General features: G+C 47.6%; 1 protein-coding gene across 15 annotated transcripts in view; it reads right to left on the bottom strand.

Moving 5' to 3' along the window:
* Positions 1 to 16,986: 16,986 nt before the first annotated feature.
* Positions 16,987 to 23,137, bottom strand: part of NEDD4L (NEDD4 like E3 ubiquitin protein ligase) — a 334,138-nt gene continuing 327,987 nt past the window's right edge. For all 15 annotated transcript variants that reach the window (XM_004447200.5, XM_004447198.5, XM_058277800.2 and 12 more), the window contains one exon: positions 16,987 to 21,917. In XM_004447200.5, coding sequence (XP_004447257.1) covers positions 21,815 to 21,917 — 103 coding nt within the window. In that variant the 3' untranslated portion in view covers positions 16,987 to 21,814. The remainder of the gene's footprint in view (positions 21,918 to 23,137) is intronic.

Here is a 23,137-nt window from a genome sequence, read left to right as displayed (position 1 = left end):
ACAGTAATCTTTTTTTTTTTTCCAAGATTTTATTTATTTATTTATTTCTCTCCCCTTCCTCCCCCACCCCGGTTATCTGTTCTCTGTGTCTATTTGCTGCATCTTCTTTGTCCGCTTCTGTTGTTGTCAGCCGCACAGGAATCTGTGTCTCTTTTTGTTGCGTCATCTTGCTGTGTCAGCTCTCCATGTGTGTGGCGCCATTCCTGGGCAGGCTGCACTTTCTTTCGCACTGGGTGGCTCTCCTTATGGGGCGCACTCCTTGCACGTGGGGCTCCCGTACGTGGGGGACACCCCTGCGTGGCACGGCACTCCTTGCGCGCATCAGCACTGCGCCTGGGCCAGCTCCACACGGGTCAAGGAGGCCCGGGGTTTGAACTGCGGACCCCTCATGTGGTAGACGGACGCCCTAACTACTGGGCCAAATCCGCCGCCCCAACAGTAATCTTTTGTTGTAACCTGGACATTTTGATATTTTAATGTGGTATCACTGAAATTTAGTCTCTGCAATGTCTCTTCCTTACACTTGGCTTATAACCAGCTAGTGCTATCCTGGATGCCAGGAGCAGAAAAGAAAGGAGGAAAGAGAGAAAGAGACAGACAGACAGAAAGAGACAGAGAGAGGAGAAGAAGGGAGGAAGGGAGGAAGGGAGGAAAGGAGGAAGGGAGGAAGGAAGAGAAACTCCTTTCCCAGCTCTGCACCTTGACCTGTGCAGGGCTCTCTTACAGGGCTCGCATACAATGGGTTGTAGGAGAACAGCTCCAGGCCAAGCACAGAGGCTTCCGTCATCTTTCTGCCCAGCTTCTGGTCTGGGGCATGCATGTGTGGCCCTGGGAATTCCTCCATTTACACAGTTACAAATGTCCCCTCTTCCCTAGGAAATAGATGCCTTAAGGTCCTGCGCTGCACTGCATGTCCTACATCCAACAATGTCCTGTCCCAAGCAGCACTCTGCAAGAGAGCTCTGGGAGCTGCCTTCTGCATCCTGGCAGGCAAGTTCTGGGATGCCAAGTGCCTTCGGCCACCACCAGACTGGGCCAGACAAATAGGCTCCTGGCATGAACACGAGGGTCTACTTTGCTCCCTCCAGAACTAGGAGCAGGACTTGCACTGGGAGTCGGTGAGGGGTGGGGCAGGGGCCAGCCAGGGTGCCAGGAGAGCCTACCTCCTTTAAATAGCCCTTTTCTTGATTTTATAGAGTGTGTGTATATATATGTATGTGTGTATATGTGTATATATATATGTTCCCATTATTTAAAAAAAAAGAAAAAAGAAAGAGCAACTAAAGAGGCAATAACAATTAAATATAATACATGATCCTGGATGGAATGTAGTAAGGTGGGAGAAAAGGCTCAAAGGGACTTTAGCGGGACATATAAAAAATTGGAATCGTGTCTGCTTTATATCAAAGTTAAATTGCTTAAGCTTGATAACTTCACAGAAGTGAATAATCTTGTTCTTAGGAAATGTACATGGCAGTATTAAGTGTTCAAGGAGCTTGGTGTAAACAACCTACACTCAAGTGTTCAGAAAAAGGATGGATAGATAGACAGACAGGTGGGTGAGTAGGTAGGTATAGAATGATAAGACGTGACCAAAAAAAAGTTAAAACTGGTGGATTTGAGTACAGGGTGGGCAGGGTATGTTGGGGTTCTCTGTATGGGGTTTATATTATTTTTATAACTGTCCTGTAAGTTTCAACTATTTCAAAATAAAACGTTAAAACAGAGCAAAACACCCCTGATGAGCCAGTGTCTTTAGAGTGTAAACAGAGCGGTCGGCCTGTGACTTGGGGCCGAATGGTCCCACTGTCCGCCCCCGTCCCCTCCCTGGAGCATGCTAAGGCCAAACTCACCACAAGGCATTTTCCGTCCTGCTAGCAAAATAGTCAAATCTTATTAAAGAGCGAATTAACGCCTTGACTTGGTTCTGAGGCTCGCAGAGAGGCTCTGAGCATGCCGCACGCTCAGGTTCATGTTTCAACTACAGACGCCAAGCCGCAGTGCCCCGTAACCTCTCAGAGAACCCAGTCTCCAGCCATGTGTGACAAAGTGACGGTCTAATCCATGCAAATGTCATACGCTTAAATAGTTTTTGTCTTTTTTTGGTCGGGTCTCCAAACCATTTGGAATGACAGATTGCATTGGGGGGTGGGGCAGGAGCAGGGATCTTACCAGAACCCCATTCCTTCACTGATTTAGCTCCTGCCTTTGACTCTCGTGAACCCTCTCAGCGATTTGCAGGAAGCGGCGCGTGCTTTCTGGCAGGGCATCATACATGTACCAGATCAAGTAAATCTCCACACCCCAATCAACGGGCCTGCAGCCGGCCCAGGAGAAGCTTCCGCTTCCCCACCGCAAGTCTTGTTAGGGAGAAACATTTCCCGTGGGGATTGGCTGGATCTCACCTGCTCTCTGTGAGCTCTAAATTCCAGTGACTTTTCCTACACATTTGTTTCTTTTCATTTTAGAGGGCTTACAGCAAAGGGCAGTCCTTTAACTTTAATGGCCTGGGGCTTTTGCTGGGAAGCCACAGTGACTTCCTCTATGCATCTGTAACAAGTTGAGGGGTGGTGACAGTTGTGACAGTGCTCGGTCACCTCTGCTCCCTTCCCTCTGCCTCCCGGAGAGAGGGCTCTGAGGAGCGGAACCAGGCAGAGCAGGGACGCGTGTCTTCCCCTAAAGCTGTGCCTTGAATTGATGCTTCTCAACTTTGACTCCATATTACATTCATTTGGGGAGATTTTTAAACTCCCCATGTTTGGGCTTCAGCTCCAGGGATCTATTTAATTAGTTAGGAGTGACACAGCACCCCATGTCACTTCTGAAGGAAAGGGGGGAAGAGAGAGAGGGGAGGCAGGAAGGAGAAGCCACTAAGCCTTCTCACGGAAGCCCCTTTAAGGAAGACAGGTCTCGCCTTCAGCGCATCTCGTTTCTAGTCAGTCCATCGTGTGGCTCACAGAAGATTCTCGAGAATGAATGAGTAAGTGATTGAATGGATGACTGATTATGAGCTAGAGCATTTGAAGACAAATGATAAAAGACCGGTTGGTGTGGTGGGGAAAATCCAACCCACCGCGATTGGGTGAATGGGCTCTGAGGTTTTCCCGCTACTTGCTCAATGGGTAATTTGGGCAAGAAACACCCTCTCCTGGCCTTAGTTTCCTCATCTGTCAAGTGAGGGGTTTGATAATTCCTCATGGTCCCTCCCTATTTTTAAAATGCTCTAAGTACACGGTTACTAGGCCTACCTCTGTAACTTGGCCATCTTTCTCACTATATGCACGATTTCAGTTCTCTCTAAATTGGCTTAAGCTAGAGAGCAGTTGTCCTCTGGGGCCATCAAAAACTGGTTGCTTGGTAATGATTTGCACACCCATGAAATACCCCTGGTGTGAGAAGAGAAGGCAAAATGTTCCAGAACATTCTGTGATACCCACGGTATTTCCGTGGAGGGGTTGGGGTGGGGGCTGGGTAGAGACACACGAGCCTGGGGCATTTTCTTTTTGACGTGAGCTGTAGAAGTGCTGACAGGAACACGGAAACCAACGCTTTAGAGGCTTGAAAGGCAAAGTTGAGTTTTCCTCTGACTCAGACTGAACCGAGTATTGCCCAATACTCTCCAAACACGGCTGAATGGCTGTTTATGTGGAGATGAAGAAAAGCTGTCTGTTGACTTTATTTCCAAACCCTGCCTTTTGGAATTGACACAGGATGAGGGCACACTCCTCCCCAGGTCTGTCCCCTCGGTCAGCAGGCTCCAACCCTCTGTCCCTGCTTTCTGGCTCCATCTCCTCAAACAGAAGCTATTGAAACAGGCATCGACAACACAGATAAAAAGTAGAGCAACATGGGCTTTGGACCCCAAGGCTAACAGACTTATCGCAAGCTGGCCAACTGTTTCCAAACTCTAGGAGAGAGAGCAAAGCTTCGCTCCTTCCCCTGAGCCCCGCTCTGTGAAGGGGTCCTGGTCCCTGGGGGGGTGGGGGGGGGTGCACAGGCCCTGGCCTCCACCCTCAGGGATCCTTGGCCCTCCCCAGGTTTGCTGTGGCTACAGGTGGAGGCTCAGGCTTGGGGCAGGTGCCTAAGTCAAAGCAAAGTCAGCATTCCACTGAAAAGCACCAACTCTGAAGCCAGACTGCCTAGTCTATCTCTTACAACTCTGTGACCTCGGATGAGTATTCATGTCTTCTCTGTTCCTTGATTTCCCCATCTGAAAAATGGGAGTAATAATTCAACCAGTAAAGCTGTTAAGAGGATTAGCTGTGTTCCTGTTCTGAAAGCCACTTCGAACGTGCCTGGCATATCATGTGTCTCAAATAAATCAGTGGCTCTCAAAGTTCAGCCTGGATAAGACTCTCCTGGAGAATGTATTCAAGTGCGGGCTTCTGGGCCCATGATGCTGGGGTGGCACCAGGCTCTGCGTTTTTGTACAAGGGTCCCCAGATGATTTGATGCAGGGGATCTATGGGCCCCTTTGAAGAAGGACCAGCCTGGTCACAGCTGAGTCTGCATGTCCCACCCTGGCGGCAGGACTGGCTTCGGGCAAGAGTGATACTAGCTGCCCTGAAGGCTGACTGAGTCCTTGAAGATGGCTCAGCTGCCGTGTGCACGGCTTTGACCCTGGAGAGCCCTCCCTCTCTCATCCCGCTGTCATTTTAAGCTTCAGCTCAAGTGATAGCCCCTCTAGGAGATCTTCTTTGCCTGACTTTTTGACAGACCAGTGCCTCTGGGTGATGCTTTTATCTGCAATTTCAGAATTCATTTCTCATAAATATGGAGGAATCTCATTTGGGACAAATACCTCATTTGGTGGCGAAACCAGACCTGCACTGACATGAGGCTGTTCATGTCTTTCTTTAGTCTTCTTAGCTGATTTTTCATAAGCTTTGCCGTAGACATAGTAATGGGTTTAATGATTGGGTGCTGCTCAGGGTATTAGATAATATATGGTATCTACAACAAATTACTTTTCTAAAAAAAAAAGAAAAGAAAATCCTGTGTTCCAAAATGCATCCAAAAGTTTTGGATTGTGGAGTTGTAGTAGGCTTTGCTCTATTGATTTTCAACTCTGCCTTGCTACTAAACAAAATGATTTTTATTTTGTAGCCTCTGCACCTAGTACGATGCGAGGTGCAAATAACAATTATTATGTCTTGAATGGATGAATGAATGAATGAACAATGAATGAGTGCTTTCTTTTAGAGAAAACTGTACCTTCTGCCACCATCACTCTCAGATATTCATGATAGTGTTTGCAAAATTAATTTCACATGGCTCTTTGGCTCCTCTTCCTCAAGACCAGGTCTGTAATTTGGATTAGCTGTTACCCAGATTGGGGTGGGTAGGGCCTGAAAAGATTGTTTCAAACAGCTAGATTCCTCCAATTCCCATATGAACAGGGTTTTGCAAAAGAGGAAGTATTTTTGAGGCATTGGAATGCCTTTTAAGAGACTTTCAAGATTGAGGAAATGAGCTGAAGACTTCACCTCTGAGATTCTCTTTAATGTCTCCTTCTTCTAGATAAATCTCCACCTGAATGCCATCAAAAGCAGACAATGCTCTGCCGTACCTATCCCTCCTAAGCTTGGCAAAGGTCAGAATTCAAATATGAATTTGGAGAGTTGGAAACAGAGTTATGGGAGGTTGAGCTTCCAATGCACAGGATTTAAAGGCCCCAGGCCCTTGAGAGGTCTTGTGACAAAGAGAGAAAGCCACATTCTAAGTCAAGAGACTTGGGATGACTATTTAGATAATTCAAGTCAAAATCTCACATTCTTCGAAATTGCCTATGGCCAGGTCATAGGGAAGGGGAGTGTGACAAAACTGGGAGGTTTATACCCCACCTAAAATGGGGCAGCTCCTAATAGTTCCAGCTGATTGATGCCAGGGTCTTCTTCTAATTGTTTCAAGAGAAGTTAGCAAACTTAAATTTTAGGTGAAAATTTCCTTTTAAAAAAGTCCTGGGAAGGCCAAATAAAACTTGTGGGGCATTGAGTTAGGGCCCACCAGTCACCATTCGGATGCCTTTGTCTCAATATACACCCTGGGTGCTCTCCCCTTCTCTGACCTTAGGGAAGTCGATTTGTGAATTCCTGGAATTTTTGGTCATTCTGAGCTGTGATGATACCAGTGGAGGTTGTTGCTCTCCTTTGCAGCTTCTCACCCCCGCCCTCAAGCAGAAGAGCGGCTCATCTCTCTCTGGGACCACGCTTTTCCAAACCCAAAGGCTCTTAGGGCATCTTTTAACCATGCCCCTAGTCCAACCTAAACGAGATGTCCTAGCTGCCACCAGAAATCACTTGCCAGGGGCCTCTCCTCAGACAACTGAAGGCTCCCAGGGAAACCACCATCTCTGTCTCAGAAAGAGAGAGCGAGCGAGCTAAATTGTTGCTGATACTAGGACGCCTGAAAATTGTGTCTGAAAAGATGAGAGCCAGAGCAAAAATGGCAACGTGTTGATTTGCCATCTTTTGGGGAACAAGGGGAGTCGGCAGGCACCGGACCCCTCAGATGGAGGCACTCTTGGCAGATCATTTCTGGCAGCTTCGGTGTCTTTTGTTCACTCTTCCTTGCCTCCTCTCCCCACTGGCCCTCCCTGTCAAGGCCCGGAGGTGGAAGATGCTGGTCAGGCAGGGTTTGATGATTTATTCAGCAACAGGCAGAGGCGGGGAGCAGTGAGGACCCCCAAAACGGAAACCCACTGACAACCCCCACCCTCAGCAGCTGCACCCGACTCCTCAGGCACACAATTCAGCTTAACCCGGCTTTCTTGAGCATCCGAGGCCCTGAAAGCGTTGACTTACGCCCTGCTGCTGGGTGGCTTAGGGTAATGCATAGGAAAGAGGCAGAAACGGGCCACGTGCCGCGTGGCTTCAGAGGAGAACTAGACTTCATCCATCTGGTGGGGGAAATCAGGAAAGGCTTCCTGGGTGAGGTGACATTTGTGATGGGCCCTGAAGATTGGGTAGGTTTGGATGTGTGGGAAGGTCATGTCAAGCCAAGAGAGCTGCAGCGGCAGAGGGAGGATGTAAGGAGGTGAGGATGTGTGTGGGGTGGCTTGTCGGAGTGACTTCTAGGGACGTGGAGGGAGGTGAGGTAGGAACCTGCTCAAGAATGACCCTGAGGGGCTGGCTAAGGAGCTGAGATTTTCATCTGCCAATACCAGCAAACTCTGAAGGATTTCTGCAGGGGGATGGAGTTGCACTCTATTAGTGGCTGAGTGCAAAATGGATTGGGAATCAGGAGAGAAAAAGTGGGATGCACGGTCAGGAGGTTTTACTGTCATAACTGGGGCAGAAGTTACAGGCCCAGGCCCACCCTATCTAAAATTGCATCCCCTCAGACTGCCTTAATCCTTTCCCTTCTTTCTTTCTTTTCTTGCCTTTAACAACATTTAACATAATATGCTTTTTAGTTTTTTTAATGTGTTTATTATTTGTGTGCCTCCACTAGAATATGCGTTTAACAAAGGAAGGGATCTTTGTTTTATTGTTTTTGATTTTTCAATTGCTTTATTCCTAGCACCTACAGATGTGTGGTACATGGTAGGCATTCAATACGTATTTGTTGAATGAATGAATGAATAGAAAACTGAATGTGTCACTCATTGGGGAGCAAAGCGTGTGAAAGGTCAAAGGTGAAGTTCCAATGTGGCTGCCTGGCAGATACCTGAGTTTGACTCCCAGAAATTTGGAACCAGGGAGGAAGAGAGGTGTAAAAGTTGGGGTGGGTGCAGACTGGGGCACTTTGAGTTTGGGTGACCTGGGTATGTCCCATGGCCAGTGTCCAGCACGCCTCTGCATATGAGGGTTGGGGCCTCTGGAGAGAGGCCAGGGCTACAGGTAGATCTGACAGTTGTCCACCCCGAGGCGATGATGTAAGCCATTAGAGGAGGAAGGCAGGGGATGAAGAACAAACACTGGGGGACACATACATTTACTGGAAGAGGAAAACGAGTAGGAGCAGTCTGAGAGGGAGAAAAGAACCAAGAAAGTGAAATGTCATGGAAATCAAGACGGAGTTTCAAGAAAGGAGAAATGGTTGGCCATGCTGAACACAGCGCGAGGGGATGTGGGCTGGGCCGTGGCCAGCAGATCTGACCGCCTGGAGCTCTGTCGCACTATTGCCCACGTATTCCAGATGGCCTTGAGCACCGGGAGGCACGCCACGGGAAGCTGCTGAACGTGTGCAAGCAGCAGAGGGATATGATGAGTGCTTTGCTGGCAGCAGGCTCACAAGAGTGTAAAATAGATGTGAGAGGGAGAGAAAGAAAGTGGGCACACCTTTCCGGAGGAAATTGCAATGGACCAGAATAAAGCGTGCTAGAAGCTAATTTAAGGGCAGGTGGCATCACTGTTCCTCTGAAGCAGGGTGGCAACAGATCCTGGGGTCTGCTGGACCCCCAGATGGGTGTGATCCCCACGTTTTCCTTGTCACAAGCAGCGGGTATTTCCCAACGCTGAGCTTCTCCAGCCTCGGCAGCTAATATTTATCTCCTATTGATCCTGTCTTCAGCCTGTTACTTTTTAACTGGAGTCTGGGGTTCAAGGCCTGACTTTTGTTTAAACACTCATTTCGTTGGGCAGGGCATGTTCCCCTGATAATCTCAACTGATGAACAAGCAAGGCTCTTCTAAGTAAACAGAAGACACAGGGGGGCTGTGAGGGATTGAGGTCAGCCGGGGGAGGGGGAGAGGGAGCACGAAGAGCCCAGCGGCCCGAGCAGGGTTTAGGATTGACAAGAGAGCTAAACCCCTGGCATTCGAAAGACAAATCCCAAGCCCAAACTTCCTGCCACACACAATATTAAATCATCATAAAATCATCCATAAAGTCCTTTATCCGACAAAAACTCTTTTAAAAAGGACAACGCAGGATTGTACGGTATGCGTATCTCAATAAAACTGTTTTTAAAACAATGCAACATCCAAAGTGCCCTCCAGTAGTTCCTGGGGGTCACACAGCCCAGTCCTGGGTCTCCTGGCCTTTGCAGGCTTTTCAACTCCCTTAGACAAAGGCAGGTTTGTGCTGTCCCTGAAGGAAGCTGGGAAGTGAGGGGCCTGGCCGCGCAGTGAGGCGAAGGCTGGAGGGGGCGGCGGGGAGCGCAGGGGTCTCTCCTCCACGACCTGGGCGCCGCAGCTCCCCTCGGGCTGGGGCCGGCCTGGGAACAGGCTCTCTTCTGCGGCCCCAAGCGGCCTCCTGCCCGCAAAGCCCTCCCCCACTCGGTCGGCCAAAACCCATCGTGGAGAGCAGCTTTCTTCCTTAAGCCCGGAACCCCCTTTGGTATTTGTTAAAGTAAGAACACTTTTGGAAGGGGTCAAGCATTTACATTCTAGTGTAAATGCCTTTCTTGGATGTCCCCTGGAGCGGAGGTTTCAGGGAGCGGAAGGTGGATGAGCAGGAGAGGGCAGTGGTTAAGTGGCGGCTTTGAGCTGGACAGCCTGGGTTCAAATCCCCGCCCTGCAGGTCTCCTAACCTCTGCCTCCGTTTCCTCGAATGTAAATTGGGGCACATACTACCTGCCTGACCAGGCTGATGGGATGATTTGTGCTTAGTGGAAGTGGTAATATTATCACAGGAGAGCAAATCAAAGACCCCGGGAGCTTGACAAATAATCCCAAAGGGAAATGCACTCTGAAAAGGGATGCTGAGGGTTGAAGACGAACTCTTTGTTAGGGCGCAGGTTGGCTAGAGGCTCCCGCGCCCCTTCCTTTTCCTCTGGGTGTCACTGGATATTTCCCCATCTCCTCCCAGTTAGAATGGCCACCGGTGAGGTCTCCGGCCACCAGGCCTGGGCTTCCGGCTCCATCTCCCGTCTCCTGGCCGTGGGTGGTGGGAGGTCCCATCCCAGGGGTTGTGGAGCCATGGGCGGAGGTGCCTGAGTCCCAGAACGGCTGGGTGGGCAGCGTGTCCCTCTGGCCCACACTGGACTCTGAGAACAAAACCTTTCTTACATTAGACCCCCGTGGTCTGGGGGTGGCTAGTTAGGGCATTAACCTGCCCTGACACACTCTCGCCCTCTGCCCTCCTCAGGGTGCAGACGCAAAGAAGAGGGATGAGGCAGGAGGAGTGGAAGGAAGCACAGGGACTGGAAGACAATCTAGGCCATATTTAAAGCTCTGGTAACCAGCAGAAGCAAAAGGTACCCGGATTTCACCCTAGCGGTTCAAGGGGATCACTGCATGTCAATAATAGGCGCAAACATCCCACTGGGTGAATGGGCAGATTTGGGAAGTGGAGCTTTTCGTGTCGCACTTGGATATGAAATGGTTTTCTTATCCATGATGCCCTGTGACTTCTCACCCATTGACTTAATGGGGTTTCTTCCTTCAAGGCAGGGTAGATACCAGCTAGGATAACAAGTCTTGTAATAAATTGTATGATGCTTTTTATATGAAAATTCTAGAACAAGCCAAACAAATCTATGGTGTTAAAAATCAGAACAGTCATTTCTCTGGGAGCATGGGGCAGGGTCTTTTTTTTTTTTAAGATTTATTTTTTATTTCTCTCCCTTTGCCCCTCCAACCCCCCCCCCCCCCCGTTGTCTGCTCTCTGTGTCCATTTGCTGCGTGTTCTTCTTTGTCTGCTTCTGTTGTTGTCAGTGGCATGGGAGTCTGTGTTTCTTTTTGTTGTGTCATCTTGTTGTGTCAGCTCTCCATGTGTGCGGCACCATTCCTGGGCAGGCTGCACTTTCTTTCGCGCTGGGCGGCTCTCCTTATGGGGTGCACTCCTTGCGCGTGGGGCTTCCCTACGCGGGGACACCCCTGTGTGGCAGGGCACTCCTTGTGCGCATCAGCACTGCACGTGGGCCAGCTCCACACCGGTCTAGGAGGCCCAGAGTTTGAACCGTGGACCTCCCAAGGGGTAGGCAGATGCCCTAACCACTGGGCCAAGTCCACTTCCTGGCAGGGTCTTGATTAGGAAGGGATATGAAAAAACTTTCTGGGGTGATACTAATTTGGTTTACACAAGTGGATGCAATTGTCAAAACTCAGTGAATGTATACTTGAGATCTATGTATTTCATTGTATGTGAAATTTGCCTCAGCAGGAAAAAAACCTAAATATATAACACAATCTTGTTAATGATATACATGCTGACATATTTGGGAGCAGTATATTGATGTCTGCAACTTACCAAGCAATGCTTCAATAACATAAGACAAATCAAAGGATGCATAGGCAGATAGATGTGTGATAAGAACTTGGAAACATCAATGGTAGAATCTTCTCTGCATGCTTGCAAATTTTCATAATAAAACGTTGGAGGGAAAAAAAAGTAATTGTGTGGTCTTTGGTCCTGTGGGAGAAAATGGCATTGGATACCAGGCTCTGCTGAGAGACAAGAGATTTTTGTCCTTTCTAAAAGCTTCTTTTTACATACCAAGAGCTAAATCCAGATAATTCCTATTACAGACTTTTATTAAAGCCTTAGCCTCACAAAGGAAGTTCCCAGTTGATGGAAACAGGAGAAAAGGAAACAAAGTTAGGGTGCAGGCACTCACTCTGTCTGCCAGACACCCCGTTTTCCACGTCCCTAGGCCTCGGTCAGAGAAAATATTTCAAAGGAGAGGGTGGGAGGAGAGCTGGGAGGAGCAGGGGCGTGTGTCACATTTATCAGCACCTCTGGGAGGACATCTGGGGCTGCCTCTATACCACCAGGGACGGTCCCCAGCGAGTGTAAGAGCCATGGGCAACGAGAGAGAGCAGCAGAGGAGCCTGCCCGGGCACTGCTGAGAGGGCACTGGGGCAGTGACCCCTGGCCCCAAGCTTCAGGGCTGACTGTCCAGGGCAGGGCTCGAGTGAGCATCAGAGCCCGGGGTCAGGGACAGGCGAGGCCAACAAGAGCAAAGGTGGGCCCTGCGCCCTGGAAGGGCTCGACCCTGCAGCACGAGCCGAGCCTGCACGGGCAACGAGCCAGCATCCCCGGGCCCTGGCAGAAGCAGCCCAGGGAGCGACAGACCCCGGCTGGGGCTGCGGGGCTCAGCAGGCCCTTGGACCCCAGGTCCCTCTGAAGGAAAGAGCCTCAGAAGGGTGTTTCCTCTATAAATTGACTGAATGCTGAACGACCAAAGACTGTTTTAAACTCAAAGAGACAAAGGGACATTGAAAGCGGTAACTCCTGAACCTCCGACCACCGCTGCTGGGTGGAAGCAGGGCCCTGGGGCACGAGGAGACCAAAGGCGCCAGGCTGGCGTCCAATGCCATTGGCGCGGGGGTTCTGGACCCTGCGGCCTGTGGACACGCAGGCAGGCTGGTCTCAGCTTCCCAGCCTCCAAGTCCAGCCTAAATGTCCAAATCCTGTCGTGGACTATGAAGGCGTCAAGCACGCACGGGGGTGGGGGAGCCCCAGTCCTGGGAAAGCTTCTTTGCTCTGGCTTTTTTGGCTCTTCTCCTGGCTTCCAGAGCTTCCCTTGAACTTTGAGGAGACCAGGGGAAACGCAGAGGCAGCGCTGGGCTGTGGCCCCCACCAGGCGAGACTAAACGGCTTGCAGATGCTGCTCCAGCCTCATCCCTGACGGGGAGGCGCCCTGAGGTGGATCTGTGCCCGGCTGACCCAGCACCTCCCCTCTCTGGGATCCTCGGCCCCCTCCCCTCCCGCGGTGCCAGCCGGCTCCCTGCCCTGCCCTGAGGCCGGGACCCTGCCCTGGCCCCTCCTGGCGGGGACGAGGGGCTCTCAGGGCCTCTGCGTCCCTGTGCCCATTTTGGCGGTGACGTCAGCCTCATGTGCCTGCAGAAGTACCCTGAAGGCTCTGCTGATTTATTCCATGTTCTCCCCCTGGACTTGGCTAAATGACGATTTTGGGGGGGAAGGAACATTTCCACATGCCTGTCTGGATTTTAGATCACATTTTATGAAGCGCCCAGGGACAGGCTGCCACATGTGCTTTTGAGCTCCGTGGGACTCTATCCTGAGCCTGCAGGGGCGGCCCCTCTCGGCTGCTAGCAGATGGCCCTTGAACTTGGCTTCCCTCTGGTTTTCTGCCTGTGAGGCAGGAGGGGGCAGCCCAGGGGACCCAGCCCCTGGCTCATGGCCGGTGGGGGATGCGCTGAACCTGACTATGCGCCGCCCCCCACTGCCCCAGCTCGGCTCTCAGCCCTGCCACCTGCCCTCCCTACCATGCCCACAGCCCAGGGGCAGGGGGCAGGGGAGGAGGGGGTGGGCAGGCCAGGCTGAATCCCCCTACGTCTCCTTCCCCTTCTGCTTGCAGTCAGGACCTGCGCCCCAGTTGTCTCCATCCCATTCTGGGCAGAGGAGGAAGGGAGCCTGGCAGGGGGCCCACCTGGATACAGGGGTGTACTGGCTCCTGGCGTCTCCAGGCCCCCGCCATCCCTGGGGGTAACTCATTAGAACAAATCCTGGTTCCCGGACAGAAAAGGAAAGGCTCTCCTCCTGCCCAACACCACCCGCCACATAGAGTGACCCCCGTGGAGAGTGCACCCCCGGGTTTCAGGGAAATGAAGGTGAGGAGAGGGCCCACGGGTGGGACGAAATCCGAGGAGCCCGGCACATTCCAGCACCGGAGCGCCTTCCTCTGGCACGCTTGGGCATTCAGTCTGCACAAGGCCAAGCAGGACTGGAGACCAACTTCCTCAAGCTGGCAACTCGATTTAAAGCCCCCAGAGGACACTGTGCAGAAAGTGCCCGGAGTATCACTTTCCTTTAATCTCTCTGATGCATCACCTGAAATCATTTCCACCACTCAGTCTGTTCCCTGAGAAGCATACCTTGCGGCACCCTCTTGCCAGGGAGTTTGTCTGTGAGCAAGCCCTTCCCTCAGGGAGGAGAAACAGGCTTTCCTCAGGCATTGGGATGTGGTGGGGGTGCAGGAAAGTGGACTTGCTGGTAGTCTACTATAGAACGATTGTGACTCTCACAATGGAAGAAATTATATCATTGCTGTGGAGACAGTGGCCACAGGAATTGCTGAAGGCAGGGAGAGGGAAAAAGAGGTGTGATATTGGTGCATTTTCAGGACTTGGAGTTGTCCTCAAAGATATTGCAGGGACAGATGCAGGACATTGTTTATCCTGCCATAACCCACGGGATGGACTGGGGGAAAGTGTAAACTACAACGTAAACTATAATCCATGCTGTGTAGCAGTGCTCCAAACGTATTCATCAAATGCAATGAATGTACACTAAGGAAAGAAGTTGTCCAAGTGGAGGAGTGGGGGTGTTGGGAGTGGGGTATGTGGGAACCTTTTACATATATATATTTTTAAAGATTTCCCCCTCCCCCTCCCTTTCCCCCACCCTGTTTTTGGTGTCTGTGTCCATTCGCTGTGTGATCTTCTGTATCTATTTTTCTTTTGATTTTCTCTTATTTTTTTCCTCTAGGATTCACCAGGATTTGATACTGGGGAGCTCTGAGGTGGAGAGAGGTTCCCTGTTAGCTGTTCCTGGTCTCTGCTGCGCTTCACCTTGACTCTCCCCTTTGTCTCTCTTTTTTGGTGTGTCATCATCTTGCTGTGTGACTCACTTGCGCAGGCACTGGCTCACTGCACGGCACTTGGCTTGCCACATGGGCACTGGCTTGCTGTGCAGGCATGCTTTTGCTTCTTTTTCCCCAGGAGGCCCCAGAGATCAAACATGGGTCCTCCCATACGGTAAGTGGAAGCCCTATCACTTACGCCATATCCGCTTCCCTCTTATATTTTTTAATGTAACATTTTGTGTGATCCATGTATCTTTTAAAAAAAAAAAAAGCTTACGCCCCTTGCCCCCCCCCCCGCCTGCTCTTGCACTATCAAAATAGGGGGCAATACACCCAAGACCGTACAACTGCAAGTTATGGAGGCCCCTGTAACTTTTTCAAAACAGAATCTACCTCCTTTTTGTCTTTCACATTTAAAAAAATTTACTGTGACAACATATATAAAATTGCCATTTTAAACATTTTTAAGAAGTGTATGATTTGGAGGCTTTTACAGAGCTGTGATACAATCACCCCAAACAGGAACTCTATGCCCAGGAAGCACTAACTCCCCGTCTCCCCAGCCCCTGTAACCTCAGGTCTACTAGGTCTCTGTATGACAGTCGCCCTTTGCGTTCTGGCTCACGTCAGTTAGCAGGCTTTCAAGGTTCATCCGTGCGGCAGCACGTATCAGAACTTCATACTTTCACTAGCAGACTCAGGTTCCATTGTGCGTGAATCCACCGCGTGCCACCCAGTCGGCTGCTTTGAACCCTGCTGTAGAAGCACCTGCTTGAGGCCCAGCTTCAATTTTGGGGGGCATACACCTAGAAGTGGCATTGCAGGGTCAGATGGTAATTCTCCAGCTAACTTTTTGAAGAACTGCCAAACTATTTTCCACAGTGAGGGCCATGGGAGGCAGGAACACTTGACGGCAGTGCACCCAGAATGCCCGCTGGTGGGGCACCTTCCTGGGTTCAGCAGGCAGCTCAAGCTTCATGACGACCCGAGGAGCCATGGTGCTCGGCGGGACAGACTCATGTGCCCGCCACCAGCTGCAGCCTGACGCTCGGGCCTGAGGCAGGGAAGGCCACAGGGTGGGGGCTGTGATGAGATGGGGGCAGGGTGTATGGTGTCTCTGAGCACTAAGGGTTGAAGAGGCCTTGTCTCCATGTCCCCCGCTATCCTGCCAGCTTATCCTCCACAGGCCTGTGTCTCCAGCGCTGCTGGGACTTGTAGAGGACAGGGAAAGAGGATGGCACCTTGGGGAAAGGGGCATCGTAGAGGCGCTGAGCCAGAAAGAAGAGACTCTGGCTTCTGGGGGCTAATTTACCTTTTCCTCCAATGTGGCCCAAGAACCCAAAAGGGCCTCTTCAATCTCACTCCTCAGTCCAGACCGGGGAAGCACCCCCACCAAGTCCCTGCAGTTCCTACAATCGACTTCTGAAGGAGTTTGTATTGGTTTTCAAGTACACCCACTTTTTATTTCTGTCCAACCAATTCGAGTCCTAGAAATACTTTAGATCCCACAGCCTGGTCCTCCGAAAGCTCAGTTTTTGAGAATTGCTCTCTCCCAGATGAGGGAGAACTGAATATAGGCTAAGGATACAGGATGTACCCCAGGGGCCCCACCCCTGGTTCCTGGAAGAGGGCAAACCATGGGATTGTTTTTCTCAGAATTCCTGGCTATCCACTCTCACCACTAAAATTTTAAAAGGGCCTTGAAAACTGCAGGCGTGCCTAGATCACTCTTCAGAGCAGGGTAAGAACAGTTAATTAGACTAGTGTCTGTGGAACTGGTGTATAATTTACTATGTCCACCACCATTTGTTTTTCTTGAAGAAAGCACACACCACAGCTTCTGGCTGCTCTACCCACAGTGCCTCCCTCATCCGTGCATGGAAGCCTGGGGGACAGGCGTGGACTTGGGGCTGCTGACAGTCTTCTGGCCCTATCCCATCCACTGCTGAGAAAAGGGAAGTCACGAGAAGCCAAGGACCGAGGGAATTAGAACCTGTTTGATGTTGCCTCTGGCAGCCCCAGGGGATAAACCAAGGCCATCCAGGGGGGCTTAGTACTTTCTTCAGGAGCCTACCAAATTACTCCAGGGCGCTGAATGGGCATGGGGAAAATAGGCCACCTGAGTTTTAATAGGGAACTGACATAAGACTTGGTTTTTGCCAGCGTCTGTCCTCTGAGAACCGCACTAGGCTTCATTAAGTCTCACACGAGATGAGGGTTGGTGGGTGAAAACGAGAGGCGAGATATGCCTTTCCAGAAATGCACCAGTAGGGACTATAAAGGTGTATGCAAAACCTTTAACTCTCAAGCTTAATGAAAAGATAAAATGGCAGATGATAAGAACAAATGTGCATTCTCTTATTAAGTGTAAGCCATGTGTTTTGGGCAGACTGACTTTCATATTTTTAAAGATGTGGAACTTTTAGAGAAATTAAGGAAATGAACATTCTGTAAATCTGCAGGAATTTAAACCCCACTGAAACAATTAAAATGATGCATTCACAAAGAACCTTTAAACCAGACAACCCATAATAGCTGATATAGAAAGTATTTCAGCTTCCATAATTCTTTATTAAATATTTGAAAAGTTGCATCATTTCATTACAACAACTTCATTTTGTCACATTACTCTTGCTGTCAGGAAACAATCTACATTTTCTTTTAGATCTCTCAAGAAAAATGAAAAGCAAAAAGGATTTGTTCTTAAAACTTTTCCTGTATCAAATTTAACCATATTTTAAAGCTATTCTGATTGTGAAAATGAGCACTGTCCGTAAGTTGTCTTTAAAAAATTTCAAGGTAGTTTGGTTTTTAACCATGGTATCAAATAATACTTGGCTTTATATTAGGAAGTGGTTTTATAATAAAAAGTTATGAAACATTGAGAATTCATTTGGAATGCTTGAAACTTTTTCACCTTAAAAGTCACTGTTTTTTTTCATGTTTTCATTTGATAACAGATCCTGAATTAAGAAAGGACAGCAAACTAACCTCATCTTGAGGTTCTCTCAGGCTCCGAGGGGCAGACTTCTCAGGACACAGCTTAGAGAAAACTGTAGAAGGGACTAAATTCTCACTCCCCTTTGAAACCAGATAACTCAATAAGGTGTAAAAATGCTATACAAATATATACAAATATATTTGGACAGCATAGATACGCATATATGTATATATATATCACATACATAGTAAAAGAACAAAGTTACTCAGAGTTAACATGAAGTAAATGGTGACAATCTGGGTGAACTGAGTCTGAGTCAGAGGAGCAAACTGGCAGACACGAGGGCATGGCCATGGCTGTGGTTCTAAGCATGAGAAAGGCTGGTGATGTGCTGATAAAAATTGAGAATGCAGCACACCAGAGGTTTATAGCCCATAGCCATGTTGTTAGATTCCTATTGTTACTCCTTATAAACATAAATCCAACAAACAAAAAGACATGCACTTGAAACATGCATTGTTTGGAGTGTAACATCTTTAACGAAGAACAGATGTCTAATGAGGTTTTCTTGGGAAATTCCACACAAAGAGAAAGCTATCCCTTTCCTATAAAACATTATATACGTCATGTCCTAATGCTACAGCGTTTTCTCTTACACATTGAAAACATTCTAGATGGGGGTGTGGGTATGCAAATGTATATACACCGTTCATTAAGGCTTCTATAAATAAAAAATGTGGTCCAAAGTATATCACATTTTCTTCCCAGTTTTAAAGTTGAAAGTACAAAGTAGAATTTATTTAAGTATTTTTTTAAAACACATCTCAGACCAGAAATTGGCAGTTTTGACATGACTTATCAGGACGTCCCCCAAAGCCTGAATGAGACAGAGGTAGTGCACCATGAACTTCTGTGGGGCAGGAAGGGCCAGGCAAGGCAGTTACCCTGCATAGGCAGGTCCCCCTGCTGGCAAGTCAGAAAACGATGTGAGGAACCATCTCCCCTCCTATCTGAGAGGCAGAGTCAGGGCAAGGAGGAAAGAGGCAAAGAAAGAGGAGAGCTAGTTCAGTGGGTAGAGGCTTGAGAACTGATTAACCAGGTTCTCCTTATTGATATTAAAATTTCAGAGGTGGGATACATGACTCTTAGGAAAATACTAGCATTAACTATTAAACCGTAAGTGTTGAAACAGTAATTTGCTGCATATGAACTTGGCTTTCAAGCAAATTTGGAACTGGCAAGATAAACAACAATGGTACAGGTTGTCTATTTAACGATAAGATGCAGAAAGTAGTTCAAATATTTTGCAAATCATTTCAGAATCTATCACTGCATCCTTAAGTGGGAGGAATAATTCATATCAGGTTGTGTTATATCATTTGCCATCTGACCTTAGGGATATCTGATGGCAGCTAACCAGGGGTCTTGGAATAAAAAAACTAAATAAATATTTTACATTCTTCTGATTTTTAAGATGACTTGCTACAGAAAATTAAACCATTGTAAATGTTTGACAAAAAAGAAAAAAAGCACTGAAACTGAAGACAACTTTAAAACAGATAATGCCTCATTTCCCTAATCCTGAAGACAGCAGGTAGAAAACCAGCACATTATCTGAAGCTAATCCCACCAGGAAGAATTTCCAAATTCATCCTTAGGTCAAGAAGGGGTAGGAACAGAGACACCAGGACATACAGGCAGCCGTGGAACTGATGTTAGAACAGCGTAAACATGCAATATTTGGCACTTAATTCTTAACCTCATGGTAAACTATCCCATAACAGTGATCTATCTTCCATGGAGAACTAAGAAAAATGGATTAAGGCGATTCCAGTGGCCTACAGAAAACAGAGGCTCTGAAGACCCTGGACTACAGAGCAGTGTGGGCAGTGGAGGCCAGCCTGGAGGAGGCTGCCCTGCCCTTCCACCAAGTGCCTTCTGACGGGAATGGGGCAGAGTCAGAGGAACAACCAGGCAATCTGCTCTCTTTGCAGCACATCTGCTTTACTGCCACCTGTAAGTATGTGCAGAAGAGGATGGAAAGTGGTCATCAAGATTTAGGGAAAAAAAAAAGTGAAATTGCTGAGATTGATTGCTGATTTTCACTTAAAAAAAAAAAGACCCTCAAACCCAGCAATCTTTAGTTATTAAAATCAGATATTATTAAAAGATAGATTAACTGAATTGTCATTCACAATTTCTAACTTGCAAGTATTCATAAAAGTATGTTTTGATAATTCTCGTCTGCTCCTGGCTTAGAAATATCTTTGCAGAGTGATTTTTCTTTCATATTTTCAATACTTGGCCTAATTTGCATTTAGAGGAAAAACTGATTTTTTTTGAATATACAATTTACAAAGAAGAACCCAGTTTTTAGAATAGAATTATTGGATTTCTCTCCTTATAATTATATGATCAGTCTCAAAAGCCATCAAAGCATACTGTTCAACTCAGGCACTGGTAAACTTTTTAAAAAGAAAACTGACTCTGGATGATGTGGCTTACAAAAAGGGGATTTTGGTCACTGACTCATTTGTTACATTGATTATAGAGGGAAAAATCTCAACAGGTAACTATCATGAGCAATATTATTTTTCATAATTACTAAGTTTTTCTGATTATAACTAGATGTTTTTAAAACGGGTCTGAAAAGGGAGCCACTACTAGAAGGTGGAACCTAATAGAACGTTTCACCTGCTATGAGGAACCACAGGCCCTGTGCCCCTTTCAACAACCATAAGCATCCCTGGCTTCTCACAAGCCATGACGGGCTGAGGAAATAAGCATTTTCTTATTCCAAAAGGTCCTTCTTACACAGCAAACGATGCCCACGAGAAAAACAATGTTTTTGCCATAATCAAATCTCTCCTGGCCCCCAATTGCCACGACAGGGATTAGGACAAGCCAGGCCACAAGGATGTCGGGATGGCTGAGCTACTCTGCTGTCTCGGGAGTTCTTGCAAAACACGGCAGAATTCCCTAACAGGACTTACGAAGCGGGAAAGAATCAAACCGCACAGGGACCCTCAGGCGTCTGCCACCAGCTCAACGTCAGCGGAGCGAATCGTGTCTTCTCTCCCACTTCTCATCTAGCACATAATAGATACAACTCTACACAGTATTTAAGCATGCAACATGTCACAGGTAACAAAACTCGGTTAGATTAAGTGTCTATTAAATAAACCTTTGCAGTTGAGTAGAAATTACAAAGCAATTAGTGAGGAAAGATCTGCAGGCTTAGGTTTACATCTGGGTTTTGAGATAGTATCAGCAGCCAGATTCACAATGGATATTGCACCACAAAGATGTGTGCCAGGAGAAGAAATCATCATCACATTTAATGTTTATGATAAAAACAAAAGACAAAACCAGATATGACCTCCATGTAGGACATAAAGTGCCTTCAGAGTTGGTGCAATTAGAACAAAAATTGTTTTTTTAGCTACTACTAGCAAACACATACAAACAGGACATTAAACAGATCTGGTTTCCACAGTTTCAAATCAAGCAGTGCCAAGTTTCATTCAAAATGTCTCTACTACAAACAGCAAAGAGGAAAATATAATAAAAGAATTACTGTACAGTATCAGGAAGTGTTAAGTAATTTCTCTTATGAGAAAAGATAGTCCAACCCTGTCTCAAGTGTGTTATAGCACACGTACTTCTAAGGAATAATGGTGCGATTCCTTTCAAGTCAACAAAAAATTTGTCATGCTATGTTACAATTCTCTCAGCCAGTAGCTAAATTTGTACAAGAATGTAATATCCAGTTTGTTCTCATCTTCTCTGGGTATTGAAAAAAATACCATTTTGTCTAATGTTATATTTGAAATTCTCTCAAAGTACTTGTCTACAGAAGGTTTTTGGACAAAAATCAGCCTTCCAGTTCTAATAAAGGAGGGGGATGAGGGTGTCAAAGTACTTCAAAATAAAAATGTCACTGACATTAAGCCTGGTATGAAAGTCAAATACAAAAAAAATATATATATGTATGCTCACTTTTCCAAGTACATGGGACATCTTTAATCGTAATGAAATAAAATCTGAAAATCGGTCTAAATCGTTTTAAAAAGTAAACATGAGTTGTAATACTATACCTGTAGAGTGATTAATTCCATTCATTGTCATTAGAAAGTATGCAAAATATTTATTAAGGGCTTTGCCTACAGAGGCACAACATAAATAGAATAAGTCCTCCTGAAATGTAATTAGTGTACACATCAACCAGTTGATAAGTTGCTGTGGAAAATGCAGGGACGCGTCCTGGGGCCAGCTACCCGTGTCTGAACTTGGGCAGGTGCACAGGAGAAGGCCCTGCTCAGGAGCCACGTCGAGCACCTGCTATTCTGCCAACGTCTCTGCAAAAGTCTGTCAGGTAAATTCACAAGTGCAAGCAGAACTTGCTTGATGAACAACCAACCCCACGGCAGGGGGCACTTAATCCACCCCTTCGAACCCCTGAGCGTTCTCCACAGCCATGAGAAGTTTCTCTCGTAAATCTTCAAAGGTTTCGTAAGGAGGTAAGTCGAGGCGATTAAAGCTGCAAAAGCAACAGAAAGGGCAGGTGAAAAGCAATCATTATTACCTTCTAGTGACAACAGTGTTTCCTAGATTTAGCTAAGGGGCCATTTGGTGTTTGTGCAAGAAGATGGCAAAGTCTTAACCAAAATTTTGATGATTCCAAAGTAAAACTGCTCACACCAAATAAACTATATAATCTATGGAGGAGAGAAAACAATTTTCTAATACTTCTCCACTACCCAGATGCGGATCTTGGAAAAAGGGCAGGAAGGGATGTTTGAGAGGTAAGGGAATTATATTCACTGAGATTTCCAAGGCTTGATACACAAATTGATTTACGCCTTAGGAATTAGGGATGAATGAAAACTGACTCTTTCTAATGGTATCCCGTACTCCACGCTGGGCCCTGAGCCAAGAGTTTTCTAAGTACTAACTCACTTCCTCTTCATCACTGCAGATGCAGATCCCAAGACACAGAGATGTCAGGTCAACGTGCCTAGTAACGGGGCAGACGCGAGCAGAAGCAAGGCTGGCTGGGGCAGTAGAATCCAGACTTTTAACCCAATGTCCAGCTATGTCCTTTAGCCAAGGTTGGACAAGCAGCTGGCACTTGCACTGAAAAGCTGCACCCACAAAAAGCCCCCACCTGGAGGCTTCAGGTGCCATGTTGCCAAGTGCTCTGGCCACAGTGAGGTCTTCCACCTCACAGATGACCTCAAAAAGCAACCAAGCTTCCTTGTTTAAGGGTCCACGTTCATATTCTGGCTGTCACTTAACAGCCGTGTAACCGTTGGGCAGACACTTCACTCCTCTGAATCTGCTTGCTCATATGTAAAGTGGGGAACCACCACTTTATCTAGATGGGTGCTGGGAGGATCCAATCAGGATAAAGATAAAGTGAGCTCCTTGGCAAGTGCTTGATAAAAAAAGTTGTCATTGCTATCATTCCTTCAACACTGACTGGACGCCGACCAGGGGCACAGCAGAGTTAGAGCCTCCACTCACAGAATTAATGCACGTGGAGGTGACCTGGTGACGTGTGCCTATCACAAAACGACCATGCACACTTGCCGCAGTTGAAATTTTAATAAGAGCTGACGTTCACGGGACCTTTACTATGTGCGAGTCGACGTTTTTAATTACTTTTCACAAATTACTACACAGACTCCCAGCAATCATGCTCTGAAGTAGGTAATGTGTCACCCTTACTTCATAGAGGAATTTGAGGCTCAGAGAGGT

Source organism: Dasypus novemcinctus, chromosome 16, assembly GCF_030445035.2.
Source record: "Dasypus novemcinctus isolate mDasNov1 chromosome 16, mDasNov1.1.hap2, whole genome shotgun sequence".
In the NCBI taxonomy this organism is placed as follows: domain Eukaryota; kingdom Metazoa; phylum Chordata; class Mammalia; order Cingulata; family Dasypodidae; genus Dasypus; species Dasypus novemcinctus.
This window is presented reverse-complemented; position numbering and strand designations above follow the sequence as displayed.